This window comes from Pseudopipra pipra, chromosome 12 (assembly GCF_036250125.1).
Source record: "Pseudopipra pipra isolate bDixPip1 chromosome 12, bDixPip1.hap1, whole genome shotgun sequence".
Taxonomy (NCBI): Eukaryota; Metazoa; Chordata; class Aves; order Passeriformes; family Pipridae; genus Pseudopipra; species Pseudopipra pipra.
In genome coordinates this window covers 5,552,203-5,571,590 of record NC_087560.1, presented here as the reverse complement: position 1 = coordinate 5,571,590, position 19,388 = coordinate 5,552,203, and the positions used below count along the sequence as shown (strand labels likewise).

Sequence of the window (19,388 nt, the reverse complement as noted above, 5' to 3'; positions counted from 1 at the left end):
CCTGGGGACCCAGCCGTGTTTCAGGGCCACTGGTGTCCCGGGGACACCAGCAGCATCACTGACCTGCTGGCTCATCCTGCATCCCCGGGTTTCCATGGATAGGAAACCCTCCAGGAAGGTGCCACCTCCTCTAGGTGCTGAGCACCATTGGATACCAAGGGAAAGGCAGGGTGTGCAGGATTCAGCCAGGGGTGAGATGGGCAGTGCAGGGCACAGCAGGGATGCCAGCACTTACCTGCCTGGAGCTGCTCACCTGGAGGGACAAACAGCGGGTATCAGCCCCAGTGGCACGGGGGAGAGAGGACCCAGGGCACCAGTGCCATGGCTCAGCCCCTGCCTGGGCTGCTGCCAGCCCTATGCCTGAGCCCCTGGTGGGGGTCCCTATGGCAGCACCCCCAAACCAGTCTCACCCAGGAGCCCAGCCAGTGCCAGGGCTGGAGGAACAGCCAGTCTGGGGCTTGCAGGGTCTGCAGGAGGGAGCTCACCTGTGGAGAGAGGGGGCAGAGCAAGACGGGGACCCAGACCCTGCTGACACTCATCCTCTGCTGACACCCGCCCCTTCCAGCACCCTCCCTAGCCCAGAGCAGCCTCCCAGGCCCCCTGTGGCCCCTCCCATCCCCCAGACTCAGCCCCAGGCAGGTCCCAGCCAGGGGGTCCAGGGGTTCTGGGTGCTACGGTGGAGGGGTGGGACCACCTGGGTGCAGGTGTCCTCCGTGCCAGCTCCCCCTTTACCTGGGCGAGGAGGTTCATCTGCAAGGAGAAAAGATGATGTCCTGAGGGCTGGGGACAAGGGCTGTGCCCAGCCCCACCTCAGGGACCTCTCTGTCCCCAAACAGCTGTGAGGACACATCACCCTGCTGAAAGCCACAGCCTCGGGCACTGTGCCAGTCCTGGCACTTGTGCCATGCCCTGCTTCCTCACCGTGGGGACACCTCCGAGGCCCCCTCACTTTTCTGTGGTCCTGAAGCTGCTGCTGCTCCAAATGTGGCTGTGGGACAGGACCTCAGCCCGCCCCAGTGAACACTGTGGTGGCTCTTGGCTCTGCTGGTGCCCAGGAATGTGCCCAGACTGGCTGCACCGTGGCACCGTGCCCATCATGTGGGGCCAGTACCGGGGGACAAACCCAACCTGGTGTGACATTTCATCCACAAACCTCTTGAGTGACCCCAAAGGATTCACAAAACAGCCCTGTGGCCACAACACACTGACAGCCAGTGGCCAGCAGGCTGGTGACAAATCACCTCTTGGTGCCAAAACTCTCTGGCCCTGGATGGTCACCAGCCTCTCCCCGGCTCTGTGTCCCCAGGGGCGGTGCATGACCGGGGTCAGCTCTGGAGTCACATTAAACTTTAATCCTTGTGCTGGGGGGTCACTGAAGGCTTTGGCAGGGCTCGGGTGGGTGACTGTCACCCTCTGTCATCGGGCAACCTCCAAAGAATCATTTATCACGGAGCCTCCAATAAACAAGAGCTAATTACAGCTGAAACCCGAGCCTGGCCTGGACCTGGCTCAGGGCAGGCAGCCATGTTAACCCTTCCCAGCCACCTCCAGTCCCACAGCCATCCTCCTGGACCTTTGTGTCATCTGGTTGCTCTTGTCCCCTCCTGAACACCACCATCCTCTCCTTGTCCCTGTTGTCCCACTCTGATGTACCCTCCAGTTCTCATCACACCCTTCTGGTCCCCAGTGTTTCCTCCTGGTCTCCATCATCATCTTCTGGTCCTCACCATTTCTCTGGGTTCTCTTGGCCCCTGTTTGTCACTACTGTCCCACTCTGGTCCACATCATCCCATCCCAGTCCCCATCATCCCATGCCAGTCCTCACTATCTCCTCATGATCCCTATCCACTCCTATTGTGTTCCACTGCCCCCTCCTGATCCCCATCACACCCTCCTGGTCCCCATCATTCTCACATGGTCTCTATTGTCCTGTTCTGGTCTCCATCATCCCCTCCTGGTCAGTGCTGTCACCTCCTGCTCTCCACTATTTGTTATTGTCTCTAGGTCACCATTAAAACATCCAGGTTCTCACTGTCCTCTCCTGTTTATAACCATCCTCTCCCAGTCCCTATCACCTCCTCCTTATTCCCATGGTGCCCTCCTGATCCATGTTGTCCTCTCCTGGTCCCCACCATCTCCTCTTGGTCTCCTTCATCCTCTTCTGGTTTCAAATCATGCCATCCTCACTCCCATCATCTCCTCCTGATTCCAAATCATCCCTGGTCTCCACCATCTCCTCCTCATCCCCACCACCCCCTCCTGATCTTTGTTGTCACCTCCTTGTCCCTGTCATCTCCTCCTTATGCCCATCAGTTTGTCCTGATCATCATCCCCTCCTTGTTGTCACTATCTCCCCTTGATGCCCATCATCTCCTGGTTCCCCACCAGCCTGTGCCATCACCAGCAGGAGTGGGACTGCCAGGACAGCAGTGCCTCCCTGGGTCACCCAATGTTCCCAACCGAGCTGTCCCCTGGCCAGGGTGCATCTGTGAGTTTCCCATGGCCAGTAGGATTAGGGTGGCTGGAGCCTTGGGGCTGCTCCCAACCACAGGTCTCAAGCCCATCGCCATCATCTTTGGGTAATTAGTAAATTAGTAATTAAATGCTCTCTGCCTGCTGGGTAGAAGGGGGGCAGATCCCAAGGTTTTAGGCTGGGTAATCCTGTGGCATCTGCCCCAGCGTCTGTCACCGAGCCGAGTCACGACCCCGCCACGGGCTTTAACGTTTGCTCCTTCACCCCCACCCGCCGCCCACAGCCCCTCGGCTGCGGCGTCAGGGTCACTCCCCAAAACAGGCTGGGCTGAGCCCCCACAGGTGCCCAGTTGGGTGCTTATGGGGTACTCATCCCCAGGAGGAGGACAGGGTGCTGCTCTGCGGGGATCCCACCTCTGGGAGAGCGCCCAGCTGGGTGTAATGGAGAAACAGGGGAAGAAACCATATTTTTGTAATTATTGGCTTTCCTGGGGGTGCTGATGATTGGCTGGCAGCAGATGGTTGGCCCTGCTAATCCCCCTCCCAAATCCCTGCTCCGGAGCTGGCTTTTACCCGACGGGCGAGGAGGGGACGGGCAAATTAGCCGACTCAGCATGTATCACCACGCTGGTCACCGCCGGCGTCCCCTGTCACCAGGTCCCCGTGTCACCCATGGGTGGACTGGCACCCCGGGGTGCGGGTCCTCCTGGTATCCCCGGATCGGGCACTGGGAGATGTTTCACACACGGGCCAGGGGTCTGGAGGCCCCGAAGGGCCAGGCAGGGCAGGTGACAGCTTGCTCCCGCCGCATTAGCCCAGCGTCATAATTCTGCCGCAGGAGGAGGGCGGCCGCGCCGCAGATGGCGGCGGTCAGAGATCTGGGTCAGGGCGGGCGCTGCGGGGTGGGACAGGGCACCCCGGGGGGATGGGAGCCCCAGGGGTGCAGGGAGGCTGGAGGCTGTGGTGTAGGCAGGGATGGAGTCATAGTGAAGGCAGGGACAGAGCCATGGAGGCAGCAAAGATGGAGCTGTGGTGCAGGCAAGGATGGAACCATGATGAAAGCAGGGATGGAGCCACGGTGCAGGCAGGATGATGGAGCTGTGATGAAGACAGGGATTGAGCTGTGGTGAAGGCAGGGATGGAGACAACGTGAAGGCAAGGGTGGAACCCTGGTGAAGACAGGGTGATGGAGCTGTGGCGGTGGCAAGGATGGACCTGTGGTGAAGGCAGGAATGGAGCTGTGGTGAAGGCAGAGGTCAAGTCATGATGCAGGAAGAGATGGAGTTTTGGTGCAGGCAGGGATGGAGCCATGTGTGGATAGGAAGGACAGTGGAGCTATGTACAGGCAGGAAGGGTGATGGAATGATGCTGCACATGGGAACATGGAACAATGGTGCAGGCAAGGTTGATGGAGTTGCAGTGCAATGAGGAATGCTGCAGGCAGGGGGATGCAGGAATGCTGCAGGCAGGGGGAAAGGAAGGAGGTTGGAAGCAGGATGACAGAGCCAGGGTGCAGGCAGGGGGATGCAGGAATGCTGCAGGCAGCAGGGATGGAGCTGCACAGCAGTCAGGGATGCCTGAGGGGTGACCCCCAGCCCCCGGATCCACTGATGTCACCACCACCAGCCCTCGGCAGGGACCTGTTGCCAGTGCCTGTCTCCTGGGACACCTCCACGGCAGCCACACCTCTGAGACCCCCCAAGGGAGGGACACAGGGGACGGAACACCCGTCCTCAGCCTGGCCCATCGCTGGGGACAGCCCGGGCCGGGTGACAGTGGCCACCCGCCACCCCCCTGAGCTGGGTAGGGGGGGGTTTAGCGGCTAAAGCCCTCAAATCCCAAATTGTGCTGCCCTGTCACCGCGAGGGTTTAGCGGTGGTTGCGTAACCCCGGGGGCCACCTGGCCCCCACTCTCTGCGGTGTCAGCAACCTTAACACCCCCGGGGCCCCCTCCCGCCCCCCGGGAGGGGAAGCTGAGGCACAGGGGGACCCCCACCGAGCACCCCCCTCCCCTTGCCATCAGGGCCGGTAATTAATTACTTGGGGGCAGGGAAATTACCCCCCTTAATTACCACTTTTCGTCATTCCCCTCTAACCGCCTTAGTGAAGGGCTTATGTGCTTACAGGAACCGGTGGGTCCCAAGGGGGGGGACATACAGATGGGGGGTCCTCACCCCGATCCCCATCTCCCACCTCTGCCGCAATCTCAGCCTCGCGGTGCTGGGGGGGTGGACACGCGGTGACAGGGTGACACCCCCACGGTGGCCCGCGGCGGCGCGGGGGGGGTGGCTTGGGTGTCGCGGGGTTTAGGGTTACAGGGCTGGGGCTCAGCACCTTTTTAATTCTTCATCGCGTGGCTGATTGATCCCCCCCGCCCCGCGCAGACACTAAAGATTAAGAGGGTGACAAAGAGGCGGCTGCTTACACAGCGCCTGCCTAAGCCGCCTTGAAGAGAGCAAGGCAAGAGCCCCGCTGCCCGCAGAGCTGCCCGAGCACCCACCGCCTCGCCAGACTCACCGCGCTGGATCCAGAGGGACAGGACAGGGAGAGGTCGGGAACGCCGGGTCGGGGATGGCTGCGTCCCCGGCGGGGTCAGTGGTGAGCGCCGGGCTGGACGAGAGCCCCACGGGTAAGAGGTAGAACGTTCTGCTGGACTGGGGGCGACGCAGTGGGACTGCGGGCACCGGGGGTGGCTTTGAGATGGCTGGACCCCTGTTGTGGTCGTTCTGGGAGTCCTCTTCATGGTTCTCCCCTGGGATAATTGGGGTCCCCATTGTGGTCCAGCTCCAAGATGCCTGGGGTGCCCAGCACGGCCACCTGGATGCCTTTGGTCCCAGTTGGGGTCCATCTCCAAGATACCTGGGGGTCCCTATCATGGTCCATCTCCAAGACACTCAGTGTCCCCACCATGGTTCTTCTCTGGGATGTTTGGGTTCTCCATCGTCATCCTTCTCCAGAGTGGCTGGGGTTCTCATCATCATGCTCCTCCTGGGTGCCCAAGGTCCCCATCAGGGTCCTTTGGAATGCCTTGGGTCCTCAGCTGTCACACTTCTCCAAGATGGTGAGGGTCCCCATTGTGGTCCTTCTCTAGGCTGAGATGCCTGCAGTTCCCAATCCTCTCCATGATGTCCATGGCCCTCATCATGTTCCTTCTCCAGGATCCCTGGGCTCCCCAGTTATGCCCCTTATCCAGGATGCCTGCAGTCCCCAGCCACAACCCTTTCCTGGATCCCCTTGAACACCAGCCCTTCTCCAGGGTCTCAACTGTCTCCTGCTGTGACCCTTCTCTGGGCTGCCCCATGTCCCCAGAGGTGTCCCTTCTGCGGGACACTTCCCATCCCTGATTGCAACCCTTCTCTGGGATGCTTAGAGTCCCCTCACTGGCATGCTTGGAGTCCCCATCCTTAGGGACACCCTTTCATCCCTTTTGTTTTTTTTTTAAAGTCACGAGAGAGCACATCTCGCATCACCCTGGGTGCTGGGGTGGGGAAAGATGCGAACCCCCGTGCAGAGTCCCCGTCCCTGTGTCTGGGCTGGACGGGTGGTGATGGGAACCACCCCATTGCCAGGATGCTGGGAGGCAGCAGGGACTGGTGGGAGGGACAAGGGACATCGGGAGGTCTGGAGTCACTCCGAGCATGCCGGCTCTGCTCCTGCAGGGCTGAGCCCGGCCCCGGGCAAGGCGCTGAGCCCGGTGCTGCTGTGCAAGGTGTGCGGGGACACCAGCAGTGGGAAGCACTACGGCATCTACGCCTGCAACGGCTGCAGCGGCTTCTTCAAGCGCAGCGTCCGCAGGAAGCTCATCTACAGGTGGGAATGGGGGCAGAGAATGGGGGCATGGGCAGCCAGGGGAGCAGGAACCAGGGGGACATGAACCCAGTGGGGCAGAGACCCTGGGGATGGACACCATGGGGGAAAGGATGCCCAGCAGGGCAGGGACCCCAAGGCTGGGCACTCAGAGGGGCAGGGACGCAGAGGATGGACAGTGGGGCAGGAATGGTGGGGACAGACAACCAGCAGTGTAGGGGCACCAAGCAGAGCAAGGGCCCCAGGGAGTGGGCAACCAGTGGGATGGGGATCAGGTGGACATGAACCCACTAGGATAGGGATTCAGGGAATAGGGCACCCAGCAGGGAAGGGACACAGGGAGATGGACACTCAGTGGGACAGGGTCTTTGAAGACAGGAACCCAGTGGGGTAAGGTCCCACAGTATGAACACCCAGCAGGGCAGGGGACCCAGGACATGGGCAATGGATGGGGCAGGGACCCAGGGGGACTTGAACCCAAGCAGGGCAGGAACCAGGGGACAGGCAAACAGTGGGGGAGACACCAGGTGGGGGAGTGTCTGGGGCATCCTCATGGGTCCAGGACACCCATCAAGGCAGGGTATGCACTGGCACAGGGCACCCACTGGGGACAGGACACCTGTTGGGAACAGGGTACCCATGGTGGGGCACTCGTTGGAGTAAACCCATGGTGGGTGGGACAAGACACCCAATAGGGACAAAGCACCCCCAGGACATGGCACCCATGGAGGCAGAACCCTCTGTGGGGACAGGGGCCACTGCAGGGGCTGCAGCCAGGTGCCACCTCTCCCCATAGGTGCCAGGCGGGGACGGGGCTGTGCCCGGTGGACAAGGCACATCGCAACCAGTGCCAGGCCTGCCGGCTCAAGAAGTGCCTGCAGGCTGGCATGAACAAGGACGGTGAGATGGGGGACAGACACACACACACGGTGACGGATGGCAGGGGGTGGCAGCGAGTGGCCAGTGCTGATGTCACCTTTCCCCCGCAGCCGTGCAGAACGAGCGCCAGCCCCGTAGCACAGCCCAGGTCCGGCTGGACAGCATTGAGCTGGATGCTGAGCTGCCCCCAGAGCACGTGGCCACCACACGTGAGGTGCCCCCATCACCCTGTCCCGCTCCTCGTGGCCCTGGTGCCACTGTCACTGTCACCCCGGGTCCACGGGCGCCCACACCACCCACCAACCATCGCTTCATGGCCAGCCTCATGACGGCCGAGACCTGCGCCAAGCTGGAGCCTGAGGACGGTGGGTGGCTGCCAGTAGGGGGGACGGGTGGGGGTGTTGTCTCCATTGTGTGGTGACCACCAGTGTCCCCTTCCATCCCTGTAGCCGATGAGACGGTGGATGTGACGGGCAGTGAGCCGGAGCGGGCGACCGGCGAGTACCAGGTGGCACCATACCCAGCAGCCAGCCCCGAGAACATCTACGAGACCTCTGCACGGCTCCTCTTCATGGCTGTGAAGTGGGCCAAGAACCTGCCCGTCTTCTCCAACCTGCCCTTCCGTGACCAGGTGGGGTTGGGGGATCCCCATGGGGAACTGGGGATTCCCCTATGGGGCAACAGGGACCCCAAAATATGTAGGCAGCCAGTGGGCTGTGGATGGCTGGAGCATCTCCACAACATTCTTGGGGCACCCCCAGAGAAGATGCTCTTCAGCTCAACCAGCTGTGGTGGCTGGAGGTGCTGGAGGCCTTGGGGGTTAAGGTGGTTTTGGGGCTCTCCCTGCTCTCACCAGGTGATCCTGCTGGAGGAAGCATGGAGCGAGCTGTTCCTGCTCTGTGCCATCCAGTGGTCCATGCCCCTGGAGAGCTGCCCGCTGCTGGCTGTCCCCGAGCCAGCCCCTGGGAAGCTGCTGCCGGCTGCCCTGGACGTCCGGGCGCTGCAGGAGACCCTCGGCCGCTTCAAGGCGCTGGCCGTCGACCCCACCGAGTTTGCCTGCATGAAGGCTGTGGTGCTCTTCAAACCAGGTGAGGGCACCCACCAGCACCTGCCGCTGGCCGTCCCCCTGTCCCCACCCCACCCCATCACCCCTCTGTCCCTGCAGAGACCCGTGGCCTGAAGGACCCCGAGCAGGTGGAGAACCTGCAGGACCAGTCGCAGGTGATGCTGGGCCAGCACAACCGTTCCCACTATCCCGGGCAACCCGTCAGGTACCGCTGTCCCCAGGTCCCCACAGGTGACACCAGGGGAGGGACACTCACCCATGGCCACCACTCTGTCCCCAGGTTCGGGAAGCTGCTGCTGCTCCTCCCGGCGCTGCGCTTCATCTCCTCGGAGCGCGTGGAGCTGCTCTTCTTCCGCCGGACCATTGGCAACACCCCCATGGAGAAGTTGCTGTGTGACATGTTCAAGAACTGACATTCCCACCCAGCTGTCACCTGGCTTGTTTGCCCCCTTGCACTGGCACCCTCTCACCCTCACCCTGGATCTCCTCACCCTGGGGTGTGAAGGGGCCCATGGTCCCATCTCCAGGGAGGTGGCCAGGACTGTGGGATGCCCCCAGCAGCTGGGACCAGCTTCACTGGTGGCAGGGAAATGTCCCTGAGTGCCCAACACACTGGGAGCACCTCACAGGGGTGGGGGCTCGATGGTGCCACTGTCCCAGATGCTGGAGGAACCCAGGGAAGGCACCCTCGGCACCATGGGAACCCACTGCCACCTGAGGGGGTCACTGGCCTGGGGGACACTCACCCAGGGATGAAGCCAACCTGAGGGTGACAACAGCCAGGGGTGACACTGGCCAGGGGTGATACCAGCCTGAGGGTGACACAGGACCAAGGGTGGTGCCAGCCTGGAGGTGACACAAGACCGGTGCCACTGGCCAGGGATGATGGCAGCCTAGAGGTGACACTGGCCACAGGGGTGATGGACACCCTGGGCATGACTCTGGTCTGGGGGTGACAAGGGCTGGGGATGATGGACATACATGACATTGGCTGGGGGTGACACCAAACCAGCATGACCCCAGTCTAGAGGTGACACTGTCCAGGGGTCACCCAGCCCAGGGTGATGCCAGCCCAGGGGTGACATTGGCCAGGGGTGATGGACACCCTAGGGGTGACCCCAGTCCTGGGGTGACCCCATCCCAGAGGTGACCCCAGCCTGGGGGTGACACTGGTCAGGGGGTGACGCCATCCTGGGCTGCAGGGCCCTCCTGCCACCACCTCACTCCTCGCCGTGTCCCGGGGGGGCTCCCGCTTATGTCCCCCTCATTTTCTACTTGGAATAAAGAGGATCTTTGCAGCCACACTCCCATGACACTGATTTAGGGTCCCCCTGGACAGGGGGACAGTGGGGGGAGCACCAGCTGAATGGAAATAATCTGAACAGAAATCAATAAAAATCAATAACCTGAATATAAACATGTTGCAAATAAATTATCTGAATAGGAATAAGATAAATATATATAAAATTGATATAAATAATCTGATTTAAATGATGGGAATTGAAGAATCAGAATATAAATTAGATTATAGAAGTAACGTGAAGATAAATGAAATTAAATAATTTGAAATAATTTGAATAGCAAGAAATTGAAAATAAACTATCTGAATATAAATAAATATAAATAACCTGACTGGACAAACCCAGAATTAAATACAAATAATTAATAATCAATAATAATTAAGCAGAATTAACAGAAATAAACTGAATAGAAATAAAATGAAACTAATCTGAAATAATCTGGGAAGGAATAAATTGAAAATAAACTACTGGAATATAAATGAGATAAATCTAAATAATCTGATTGGAAATAATCTGAATTAAATAATGTCAATAAAAATAAAATGAAATAATCTGAATACAGAGTAACTGGAAATAAATTATCTGAATATGAATTAAATATAAATAATCTGATTAAATTAATAGGTGTAGAAATAATCTGTATAGAAATAAATAATGTGAATATCAAACAAGAGAAATAGAAATCCTCTGGCCATAAATAATCTGAATGTGAATAATCAGCATTAAATAATCCCATGGGAATGGGATTACTCCCAGGCCCAGCCCCTCATTCCAGCTCTTCCCTCCCTGCGAGGTCAGAGGATCAGGAAAACCCAAAAACTGCCCTTTATACACCCCCTGGGCTGACGGAAAGAGGAACTCCCCCCCCCACCCTAACCCCCTGGAATTTTGGGACAGCATCCATGTCCCACCGGGAAGTCTTCACCGTTAGAGAACGACACTTTTATTTCTCTGGTTTTGTCCTTTTTTACACGATTCCGAGCGCGGGCGACGCGGGATCATAAATCCTCTGACAATACAGACTTTGTTTAATTTACAGAATTATAAATTACTTAGAAAACGTCCCATGAAAAATAACAATAATTCCCCCTCGCAGCCCCTTCTCCTTTCCAGTGTCAGCACATTCCCCTCCGGAAAAGCCCTTTGGGCCCCAAATCCATCCAAAGGAACGGTGGGAAATCCTGGGAATGGACACCCTGGAACATCCCATTATCCCTCCAGTCCTGCTCAGCTCCTGCCAGGATTTTATATATATATATATATATATATATATATATGTATATGTGTATATAGTTCTTTTATTTCTATCTTTCTTTTTGTCTATATAACTACAAATACATTATATATATAAAGAAATACATTTTCTATATATTCTATATATATCCCATACATTTTTTCTATATAAAGAAATATATTTTCTCTCTATATTCCATACATTTATATATATATAAAGAAAGAGAGAAAATATATATTCTTTATATATATATTTCCTTTATATATTTCTTTTTAGAGAAATACACTCTTTAGCTAAAGAAATATATAAATACATATGAAGAAACATATATAAACATATGTTAAACATATAGCATGTTTAAATTACATAACATATATTAAATATGTTTCTACATATAAAAGAACTACATTCAAATATATATAAAGTAATAAATATTCTTTATATATAGCACACTTTTCTTTTATATATACTTCTTTATATATAGAAATATATAAAATATATACACAAGGAACTGCAAACCTAATTTCCTTTATATACTTCTTTATATATATAAACATATAAACATATATACATAAAGAAATATATATTCTTTATATATAGTATATATCTCATATATTTCTTTATATATAAATATTGATTATATATAAAAGAAATAGAAAATACAAAGTATTTAATTTTCATATATCTTCCTTTGAGTAGTTTTTAATTGTACAGAGAATAATTCCCCTTTTGTATGTATATTTTCTTTATGTATAGGATATATATTGTTATAGATGTTCTTTATATATATAATATATTCTAATATATTTTCCTTATATATAAATTATATATAATGGAAGTATACATATAACCCAAAAGAAATATAGAGACATCTATATACATATATATATATATATATATATTTACCCAAGGCAGATCTGCCTTCCCTGCTCTCATCCCACTGGGATGAGAAACCTGTGGATGAGCTGGAGCCTCCCAGGGATCTCTTAGAAGGCAATTCCAGGGTTTTTAGCCCCACAGGCTCCCAAATGGCTGGTTTGGCCCCGAGCACTTGGATTCTCTGGCTCATTCCAGCTCCTAGTGAGTTTGGGGTGGCTCTCCAGGAGCCTTCATTGTTGTGGGCACATCCACCTTCCCAGCGCATCCGGGTTGGGCCCCAAATCCCCCTTTTTCCCCCTCTAGGGCTGGGAAAATCTCGTTTTCCCTCTTGGATGGGGAATGATTGAGTTGGTGTTGCTGCACTCCCGGGATGCGGCGCTGAGGCGGACGCTGCTCCCGCGGCCCTGGCATCTGTCCCTTCCCCCAGTGGAAAACAAAGAAAGATAAAATTAAAACGAAAGTGGAATTTCAAATATCAAATAAAAAACAACCCCAATAAATAAACCATCCCTGGAAAGAAACGGCCCTTTGGGCAGGGGGGAGAGGGACCAAGGGCTCAGCTGAGCCCAGAGATGCCAGGAAAAGACCAAATACTCCAGAAAACTCCATTTTTTGCTCTTTTCCCAATTTTTACGGTGTTTTGGGAAAGATGTGATGCCCAGCCCACCTGGAAGGACGGATTCAGCCCTAATTAATCTTATTAGTGCCTCAGGGCTCCTCATTTTGCCTTTCCAGAGGTCTTCCAGTACCCGGAGCTTCTCCAGGTGCCACCGAGGGTGACGATGATGACACAAGGGAGGGATTAAGAGCCAAGTCGTTAGTTAGTGACATTAATTAGTCCTATGATGGGCTAATTACACCTCCAGGGATTTCTTGCTGACAACAAAACTCACTGTTTTATTGAGTGATAGTTGGTGACACCAGCGGTGACACCGAGGACGGCTCAGCCTATTGCTCCCCTCCTCCCCGGCCCAAAAATAATAATAATAATTAAAAAAAAAAAGAAAAAAAAGAAAAAAAAAAAAGTTCTGTCTGGGGAAAAATATAAAAAAAAAAAAATAAAAAATATATATATTTACACTCAACTCCAGGAACCGGCATATAAACAAATATCGCTTCAAGTAGTCCTCGAGTATTATTATTATTATTATTATTATTATTATTAATTTTTAATACTGATGGTCGCCAAAAAAAAAAAAAGAGGAGGAAAGGTGGTTAGGTCACGTTAAAAAATCAAAACCCGAAGGAAAACGGTGATTTTTGGCAGATTTTAACGCTTTTCCATGCGCTCGGCGTTGGCGTGGATGAGGTGGTGAAAGCACGGAGGGCTTGGCTGCAGCAGAGCCAGCGCTGGTTCAGGATGATCCCGTGGGATATTTAGGCTTGGTTTTCTCCTTCCCATGGGATTTTTAGGCTTGGCTTTCTCCTACCCATGGGATTTTTAGGCTTGGTTTTCTCCTACCAACAGGTGACTCGGCACGAGGGTTTGGCAGCGCGATGCTCCGAGCTGTGGGTGCTCCGAGGGGAAGGGCGTAGGAGCCGGCCGGTGCCCCTCCATCCCCGTCCACCCCCCGCACCCAAAGGTCTCAACTCCCCAAACCATTAAGGCCACTGTTAAACCATCCCCCCCCCCGGGCCTTTTTACTTAAGAATTCATCCTCCTGGTGTTAACGAGGAAGCTGTGGGAGTGCTGCCGATGGGGAGGAAGCCCTGGCATGTGACGCGGCCCTGGGTGAAGCATCTCAGACCATGAACTCGTTGCTCCCCAGGAGGACGAGGGGTTGGGCAGCGGCACAATCGGCCTCGGGATTCCTCTTGCGTCCCCCCGTTGTCCCCCCATCTGGGGGCTCTTTGGTTTTGGGGGGGGAAGTTTTCACGCTCTTCAGTTTCTGTTTGCCTTTCTCCGGGTTGAACGTCCCGCGGGTGGTGAACTGAGGCCGGTCCTCGGGGTAACGGAGGGGTCCCACTGAGCCCTCGGGGCTCGCCCGGCTCTCAGGGGGCTCTCCATGTCCCCCTGCTCGGTAGAAAGGCGATTTGGAGTACATCTGGAAGCGCTTCCGGGGCAGGTGGGGCAGGCAGGAGGTGGACGACTGGGACGAGGAGGAGGAGGAGATGGAGGCGTCGGCCGGGTCCACGGGGTCCAGCCGCATCCTGGGGTGCCTTCGCAGCCGGCTTGGCCCCTCGGCCTTGGTGGGGCGCAGGGAGATAAGTGCTACACTTCTCTCTGGAGGGGCAGAAGGACCATGGGAGGATTAACACCTTGAGACTACCCAGCATCTTGGTGCTGTTCGCTGGGGACACGTGCCATGAAGCCAGGGCAACGTTCCCAGCATCTCACTGGAGGCAGCATCACCAGCACTGGAGGAGTGGTCACCTCCCCACCAAACCGTGGCTGCCATCACCCAACTCCTCAGGGCCACGTGGTTTAACCCTTAACCCTCCTCTCTGCGCCCATTTAAACTGTGGGCTTAAAATGAACTAAAAATCCCCAAATAACCTTTCCCAAAGTGACAGAAAAATCTAAGAAACCTGAATGGATGGAAGATGTCCCTGCCCATGGCAGGGGGGTGAAACAAGATGACCTCTGATGGTCCCTTCCAGCCCAAACCATTCCATGATAAACCCAAGGACACCTGGATTTACCCGAGCGATCGGAGATGGCTCCTTCGGAGTCAAAGTTCAGATTTTCGGAGCTGTCAGCGGTGCCGATGGAGGCTTCGGACTCGAGGGTTTCGTCGTCGGAGGCACGGGGCTCCAGTGCCAGCATCTCGAATGTCAGCTCCTCCCTGCCAAAACCAACCCAGTCCCACTGACCCAATGAGACCAAAAAGGTGGGGAGGAGAAGAAAGGGGTGCAGGGCAAGAGATCATGGAGGGCTGGAGCCCTCCAGCCATGATGCCAAGCAACACCCATAGGCTGGGGACGTGGCTTGAACCCTTGGCCAGACTCACTTTTCCTTCTGCAGGTTCTCAATCTGCTCGGTCAGCACCTTCTCCTCCTGCTGCATGGCCACTTGCTGCTGCTCTGTCACCTCCATCTCCATGGCCTCCTCGCTGCTCATGGTCTCCTCGGGGACGTCCGTCACCGAGGGCAAGCGCCCGGTGACAGGAGATGCTGGGCTGGGGTAGGCGCCGCGCCGCACACGTCCTTTGCCCTGAAGAGAGACACCAGTGTCACCACCACCAGCCAAGGTGATCTGGCAAACACTCAGGTGCCAACCACACTGCTCTCTCAAGGAGCAAAGAAGACAGCCCTGGCCATCAGTCCTCAGTGCGCCGCCGGTGGACACACCCCAGACCCTCCAAAACCTCTCTTCAGCCTGGGAGAGGTATCAGGACTCAACACGTTGGAGGGGTTGAGGATGGAGGTGGTGAGAGATGGTGGTGGTGAGGATGACACTGACAGACCAAGTGCAACTTGGACTTCTGAGCAAGAAGTCTGGTGGCAGGGTGGGTTCCTACAAAGCCCACAGACCATGCAAGGGGAAGGTTGATAGTGGTTGTGTTGGTTTTGGGTGGGAGCATCATCACCAAGGCTTTGATTTCAGGGCACCTGGCTCCTGCTTTATCCTTAGATCAAGTCTCATATCCTTCCCTCATCCACCCTCGGTATTTCCTGAGCATCACAAGGGTCTCCACTGACCCCTTCAGTAAAGACAAACTCAGAATCATGTTGTCCATACTCTGATCTCATGTACAGGAGATCCAGAAACCAGGACCACCTCTAGTGGTCTGTTATAAGGCAATAAATCCAGATTTTTGGGCCCATGGTTAAATGGGGATATTTAATGAAGATCTGAAGAACCACCTGATTTTTTTAATATTAAAATAAGGACTCAAATGGGGGTGGTACATATGGAGGGATATTATATATGCAGCTGTTTTAATCTTCTGAGGACCAGCTCTACAGATCTGCTCCAAAGAGCAGAAGAAAAAGGTGGATTTTTGGAGATGAGGGACACAACAGATACTAAAGAGCTTTTACTTTAACTGTTATCATGACCAGACATCTCATATTCTAAATTCCAGATCCTGAAGTGACCAGGACCTTGGAGATGTCCATGACTTCCTGCCCTCCCCTGACAACCATCACCCAGGGTGAACTTGCACCTCCTTGGGCTTGTTGCAAGACAACTTTCCTCCCCTGCATTTGCGGCATGCCCGGCTCTTCCTGATAACCCACGTGCCCAGAGCAGGTTTTCAGGATAAAGGAGCCTCCCTTTTTTCCTTTCCATTTTACCCCTTTCATCTTTTGATGCCACATCTCAGAGATTCTTCACCGTCAGCAAAGCCTCTCCCACGCCCCGGTGTTCCTCTGACGACACCTTTCACGTGGGCTCCTGAGCTGAGGCACAGCTCCCTGAATCCTATTAGCCAAAACTCCTGAGATCCCAAAGATCCCACTGGCTCATGGACTTAAGCCCCTGCAAAATGCCGTGCTCAGCATTAGGGGAGCAGTGCTCGAGTTTTGCTCTTCTCTGTCTCCTGACCCTTGTGGATGATGAAGGATGGGGGGGCTGAGCCTGGTAGGGAGGGAAACAGCTCCACCAGCATTCCCAAAATCCTGCAGGGACTCTTCTCACCCATCGTGGTCTCACTAGGAACTCAAAGTCAAACTGGGATGGAGCTGGGGAATACAGGAGTTGCTGGACCACTCTCAACTCAAACCTGGGTTTCCTGACCTTGTGTTCAAGGTGGTGGTGCTCCTCCTCCAAGCAGGTGGAGGAGACCTTTGGATGCCTTGTGCTCTCTGAGACATCGGAGCTGGGGGTTTTGTCCCCCATCTCCAGAAACAGCAGCACTGTGAAAGCAACGTGATGCTGAAACGCATCCTGAGCGAGGAGAAATAGGGGTAAGGGAAGGGATGAATCAGGCAAAGTAAAAAAGAGGGAAGCACAGGATGGAAAAAGAAAATAAAATAGAAAATAAAGCAAGGAGGAAGGGAAGAGGGGTGGGAAGTGTTTTTCCGAGGAGCTGCGTGCAGGGATGGCCGAGCGTGGCTGTCCCAAACTCCTGCACCCGGGGCAACCTGCAGGAGAAACAGAGGCCTTGAGGAGCAGCACCCGCCCGGGGCCCGGGCGGCAACGTCACGGACAATGGCCAGTGGGACAGAGCTGGAATGAGCGGCGGTGACACACACGGAGGGACGCGGGCGCGCTGCAGTCATACATACCGGGATTGAACTGCGGGTTATGCTCATAAATCTAACTGCAATTAGTACGGGCTTCTGCATTCGAGAGGAGATGAAAAGGAAAGCAGAAGGTTAGAGTGCACATGCCGTCGCCCCTTCCAAAAACCCGCTTTGCTCCTTTTTCAGGTTTTTTTTCTTTTGTCCACTGGGGCGAGCGGGGCGGCTCTGCAGCACCAGCTCCACAACCTTGGGCAGACCCTGCTTGGATTCCATCCCCAAACAGCAGAAGCAAAGTGTCCCTGAGGATCACAGTGGGCAGGCCCAAGCAGAGGGGCTGCTCGATGCTCAGCCCAAGCGTGGGGCGGCAGCGCTGCGCTGACTCCGTCCCTCTCCCACAGCCCAACTAGCCAAGCTCAGCGTGCATCTGCAGGCCCCCCGGGAAGCATGGAAGCTCAATGAGATGGGTTCGAGGCTCCCAAAAAGGCAGTGCAGGAGCAGGGGCAGCCTTTGGGAAGCTCCTTTTGGGTTCAGATAATGCGACTAAGCACGAAAAATGATGGTCCAAGTCTCCCATGGGGCCACATCGAGCCAGTGGATGAAAGGCTTGACTCAGGACCAAACAAGCTCAAATGAAGGTGGAAACGCTGATCAGGAACATCTGAGCTGGAGCGACCCCGTCTCCATGGACTGCTCCTACCTCCTCGTGCTTTGGTATGACTCCCTGCAAAGGTGAGGAGCCACCACGGGGCTGAGGGTCCCTGTCCTGGGGGAGATGGTGTGGGAGGTTGCGAGGGGTTTGGGAGGCTGGGATAAGCAGGAGAAGATAAGGTAGAGTGGCTTCAGGGGCAAGGAGAGGACAGGAGGGGACAGAGAGGGCTTTGGCATCTCACCATGGATCTGCGGATCAAGGAGAGCCGGCTCTTGGCCTTGTTCTCTGCGAACTCCAGGCTGTTGATGTCCTTGAGACGAGCCTTGTATTTGTTCATCTGCTCGATGACGATCAATTCTACACAACTAAGGGGGGAAAACACCCAAAAGAAGACAAAATGGGAGGAGGAAGTGATGTGATCTGAGCTGTCTTGTCTTGTCCTTTGATAGGATTTTTTTGTAGCTTCTCCCTTAGACTTTGGCTCCAGCACATCCTCTCATTTTATTACAAGGAAAGGATTATTGAAGATCTGCCGTCATAGAAAAGCAGAGGGAGAAAGCTCCAGCTGGAAGCCAGAGGGCAGTGGAAATTCCCCTATAAAGACTGATAACCAGCTACAGATGGATTGAGGAACATAGACTACAGAAATTAAAAATCACCAGGGATCCCACCAGAGAAATTTCCCCCCTTGGAAGAGGGACCAAGGGAATACACACCTGGAGAAGACAGCTCGCTTACATGCAGTGATGCTGCAGCAGTGATGCTGTTCAGCTGAGCCAATTTTAATGCTGTCTGGAGGGTGTTTGGGGAAAAAAATGATCCTTTCCTCATAATAAAATGAGAGGATGTGCTGGAGCTAAAGCCTAAGGGAGAAGCTACAACAAAATCTTGTTGAAGGCCAAGTGCTCCTGCCAGCTGAGTCTCCAAGCACGTTCTGGTCTTCAACAATTTTAATACTTCCTGAAGGTAAAACCACCCCTTTCAGAAGCTCAGCCCTTTACTGGAGGGTTTACATTATTATAATTGACTCCAGTATCTATTTTTAAATCTATTTAGTATGAGCCAAACTGAATTTGGGCAAGTGCTTCGCTTTTTCTCTGTAAAACCTTTGCAATTATGGCAAACGCCACAAATAGATAAGTTTATTAATATTAATATTGCTGCAGATCAAACAACTCACCCCCTCCGATAAAAAAGCCAAAATTAAGTCAGAACCAAGACCTGCTTGCCAAAAAATTAACTATAAAACCACATCAGCACAAGCTCCACCTTTTCCTGCTGAGATGGGCTAGGCAGGAGAGTAGAAGTTGACCTGCTCCAGGGGATCCTTCATCACTTAAAAATCCCCATTTAACCACCTCTTAGGGATTGAGAGGATATGAAATATCTTTGTGAAGATGCATTTTCTGGGTGTTTATAATTTCCACGCTAAAGCTGTCACTTTTTGAGCCATTTGACCACCCTAAGTGCTACCAAGCTGTGAGCGCTGGGCCGTCCAGCACCGCGTTCTTACGTGGTGGTTTTGCTGATGTCCTGGACGCTCTGCAGTGGGTCCGTCGTGTCAGGGCAGCGCAGGATACAGGGAGCAAAGACAATGGCCAAGGCATTGGCTGACATGCGGTTGGTCTCTTCTTGGAGGGCAATCCTAAAAGAAACAGGGATTAAGAGAGAAGTCAGAGATGAAGGCACCTCCACAGCACCTCTTCCACACAGAGATGACATTTCTACGGTGCAGTCTTGCTTTGCTCTGCTTGGTGGAGAAAGCCAAACCTCAAGATGTCTCAGGTGGTTCCAAGGCCCGCAAACAACCCAAAAACTTGTGATGAAAGGCCTACAGTGGTGGGAGGCACCAGAGACTTGTAGGAACCATGAGCTCATCAATAGACAGCCATCACTTGGAAAAACAGCTCCTGGGCCACCTCCTGGCAGACATGACAGACCTGAAAGCTCCTCTCTGTCTCCTGCCCACCT

At 54.1% G+C, this 19,388-nt stretch overlaps 2 protein-coding genes across 7 annotated transcripts in view; one reads left to right on the top strand and one right to left on the bottom strand.

Moving 5' to 3' along the window:
• Positions 1-4,858: 4,858 nt before the first annotated feature.
• On the top strand, positions 4,859-9,522 carry NR2E3 (nuclear receptor subfamily 2 group E member 3). Of its 2 annotated transcripts, XM_064668618.1 has the most exons (6): positions 4,859-5,101; positions 6,132-6,282; positions 7,076-7,179; positions 7,269-7,523; positions 7,608-8,246; positions 8,324-9,522. In XM_064668618.1, exons 1-6 carry the CDS (start codon positions 5,044-5,046, stop codon positions 8,635-8,637), a joined length of 1,521 nt encoding a protein of 506 aa, XP_064524688.1. In that variant the 5' UTR covers positions 4,859-5,043; the 3' UTR covers positions 8,638-9,522. The 2 variants fall into 2 exon arrangements, with proteins under 2 accessions (XP_064524688.1, XP_064524686.1); XM_064668616.1 differs by lacking the exon at positions 4,859-5,101 and having other exon boundaries at positions 6,009-6,282.
• A 930-nt stretch (positions 9,523-10,452) lies between these two features.
• The window catches only part of MYO9A (myosin IXA), a 165,621-nt gene continuing 156,685 nt past the window's right edge, over positions 10,453-19,388 (bottom strand). For 4 of the 5 annotated variants that reach the window (XM_064668604.1, XM_064668609.1, XM_064668605.1 and 1 more), the window contains 6 exons: positions 18,931-19,062; positions 17,659-17,782; positions 16,811-16,864; positions 14,590-14,792; positions 14,282-14,424; positions 10,453-13,862 (listed from right to left, as the gene is read on the bottom strand). In XM_064668604.1, coding sequence (XP_064524674.1) covers positions 13,381-13,862; positions 14,282-14,424; positions 14,590-14,792; positions 16,811-16,864; positions 17,659-17,782; positions 18,931-19,062 — 1,138 coding nt within the window. In that variant the 3' untranslated portion in view covers positions 10,453-13,380. The remainder of the gene's footprint in view (positions 13,863-14,281; positions 14,425-14,589; positions 14,793-16,810; positions 16,865-17,658; positions 17,783-18,930; positions 19,063-19,388) is intronic. The other variant, XM_064668606.1, reaches the window with a different exon arrangement.

Coding starts and splice junctions, on each gene's coding strand:
- NR2E3 (XM_064668616.1), top strand. CDS start 6,020: ATGGGAACCACCCCATTGCCAGGATGCTGGGAGGCAGCAGGGACTGGT. Junction 7,180..7,268: donor GGCTGGCATGAACAAGGACG/GTGAGATGGGGG, acceptor TTTCCCCCGCAG/CCGTGCAGAACGAGCGCCAG. Junction 7,524..7,607: donor CAAGCTGGAGCCTGAGGACG/GTGGGTGGCTGC, acceptor CCATCCCTGTAG/CCGATGAGACGGTGGATGTG.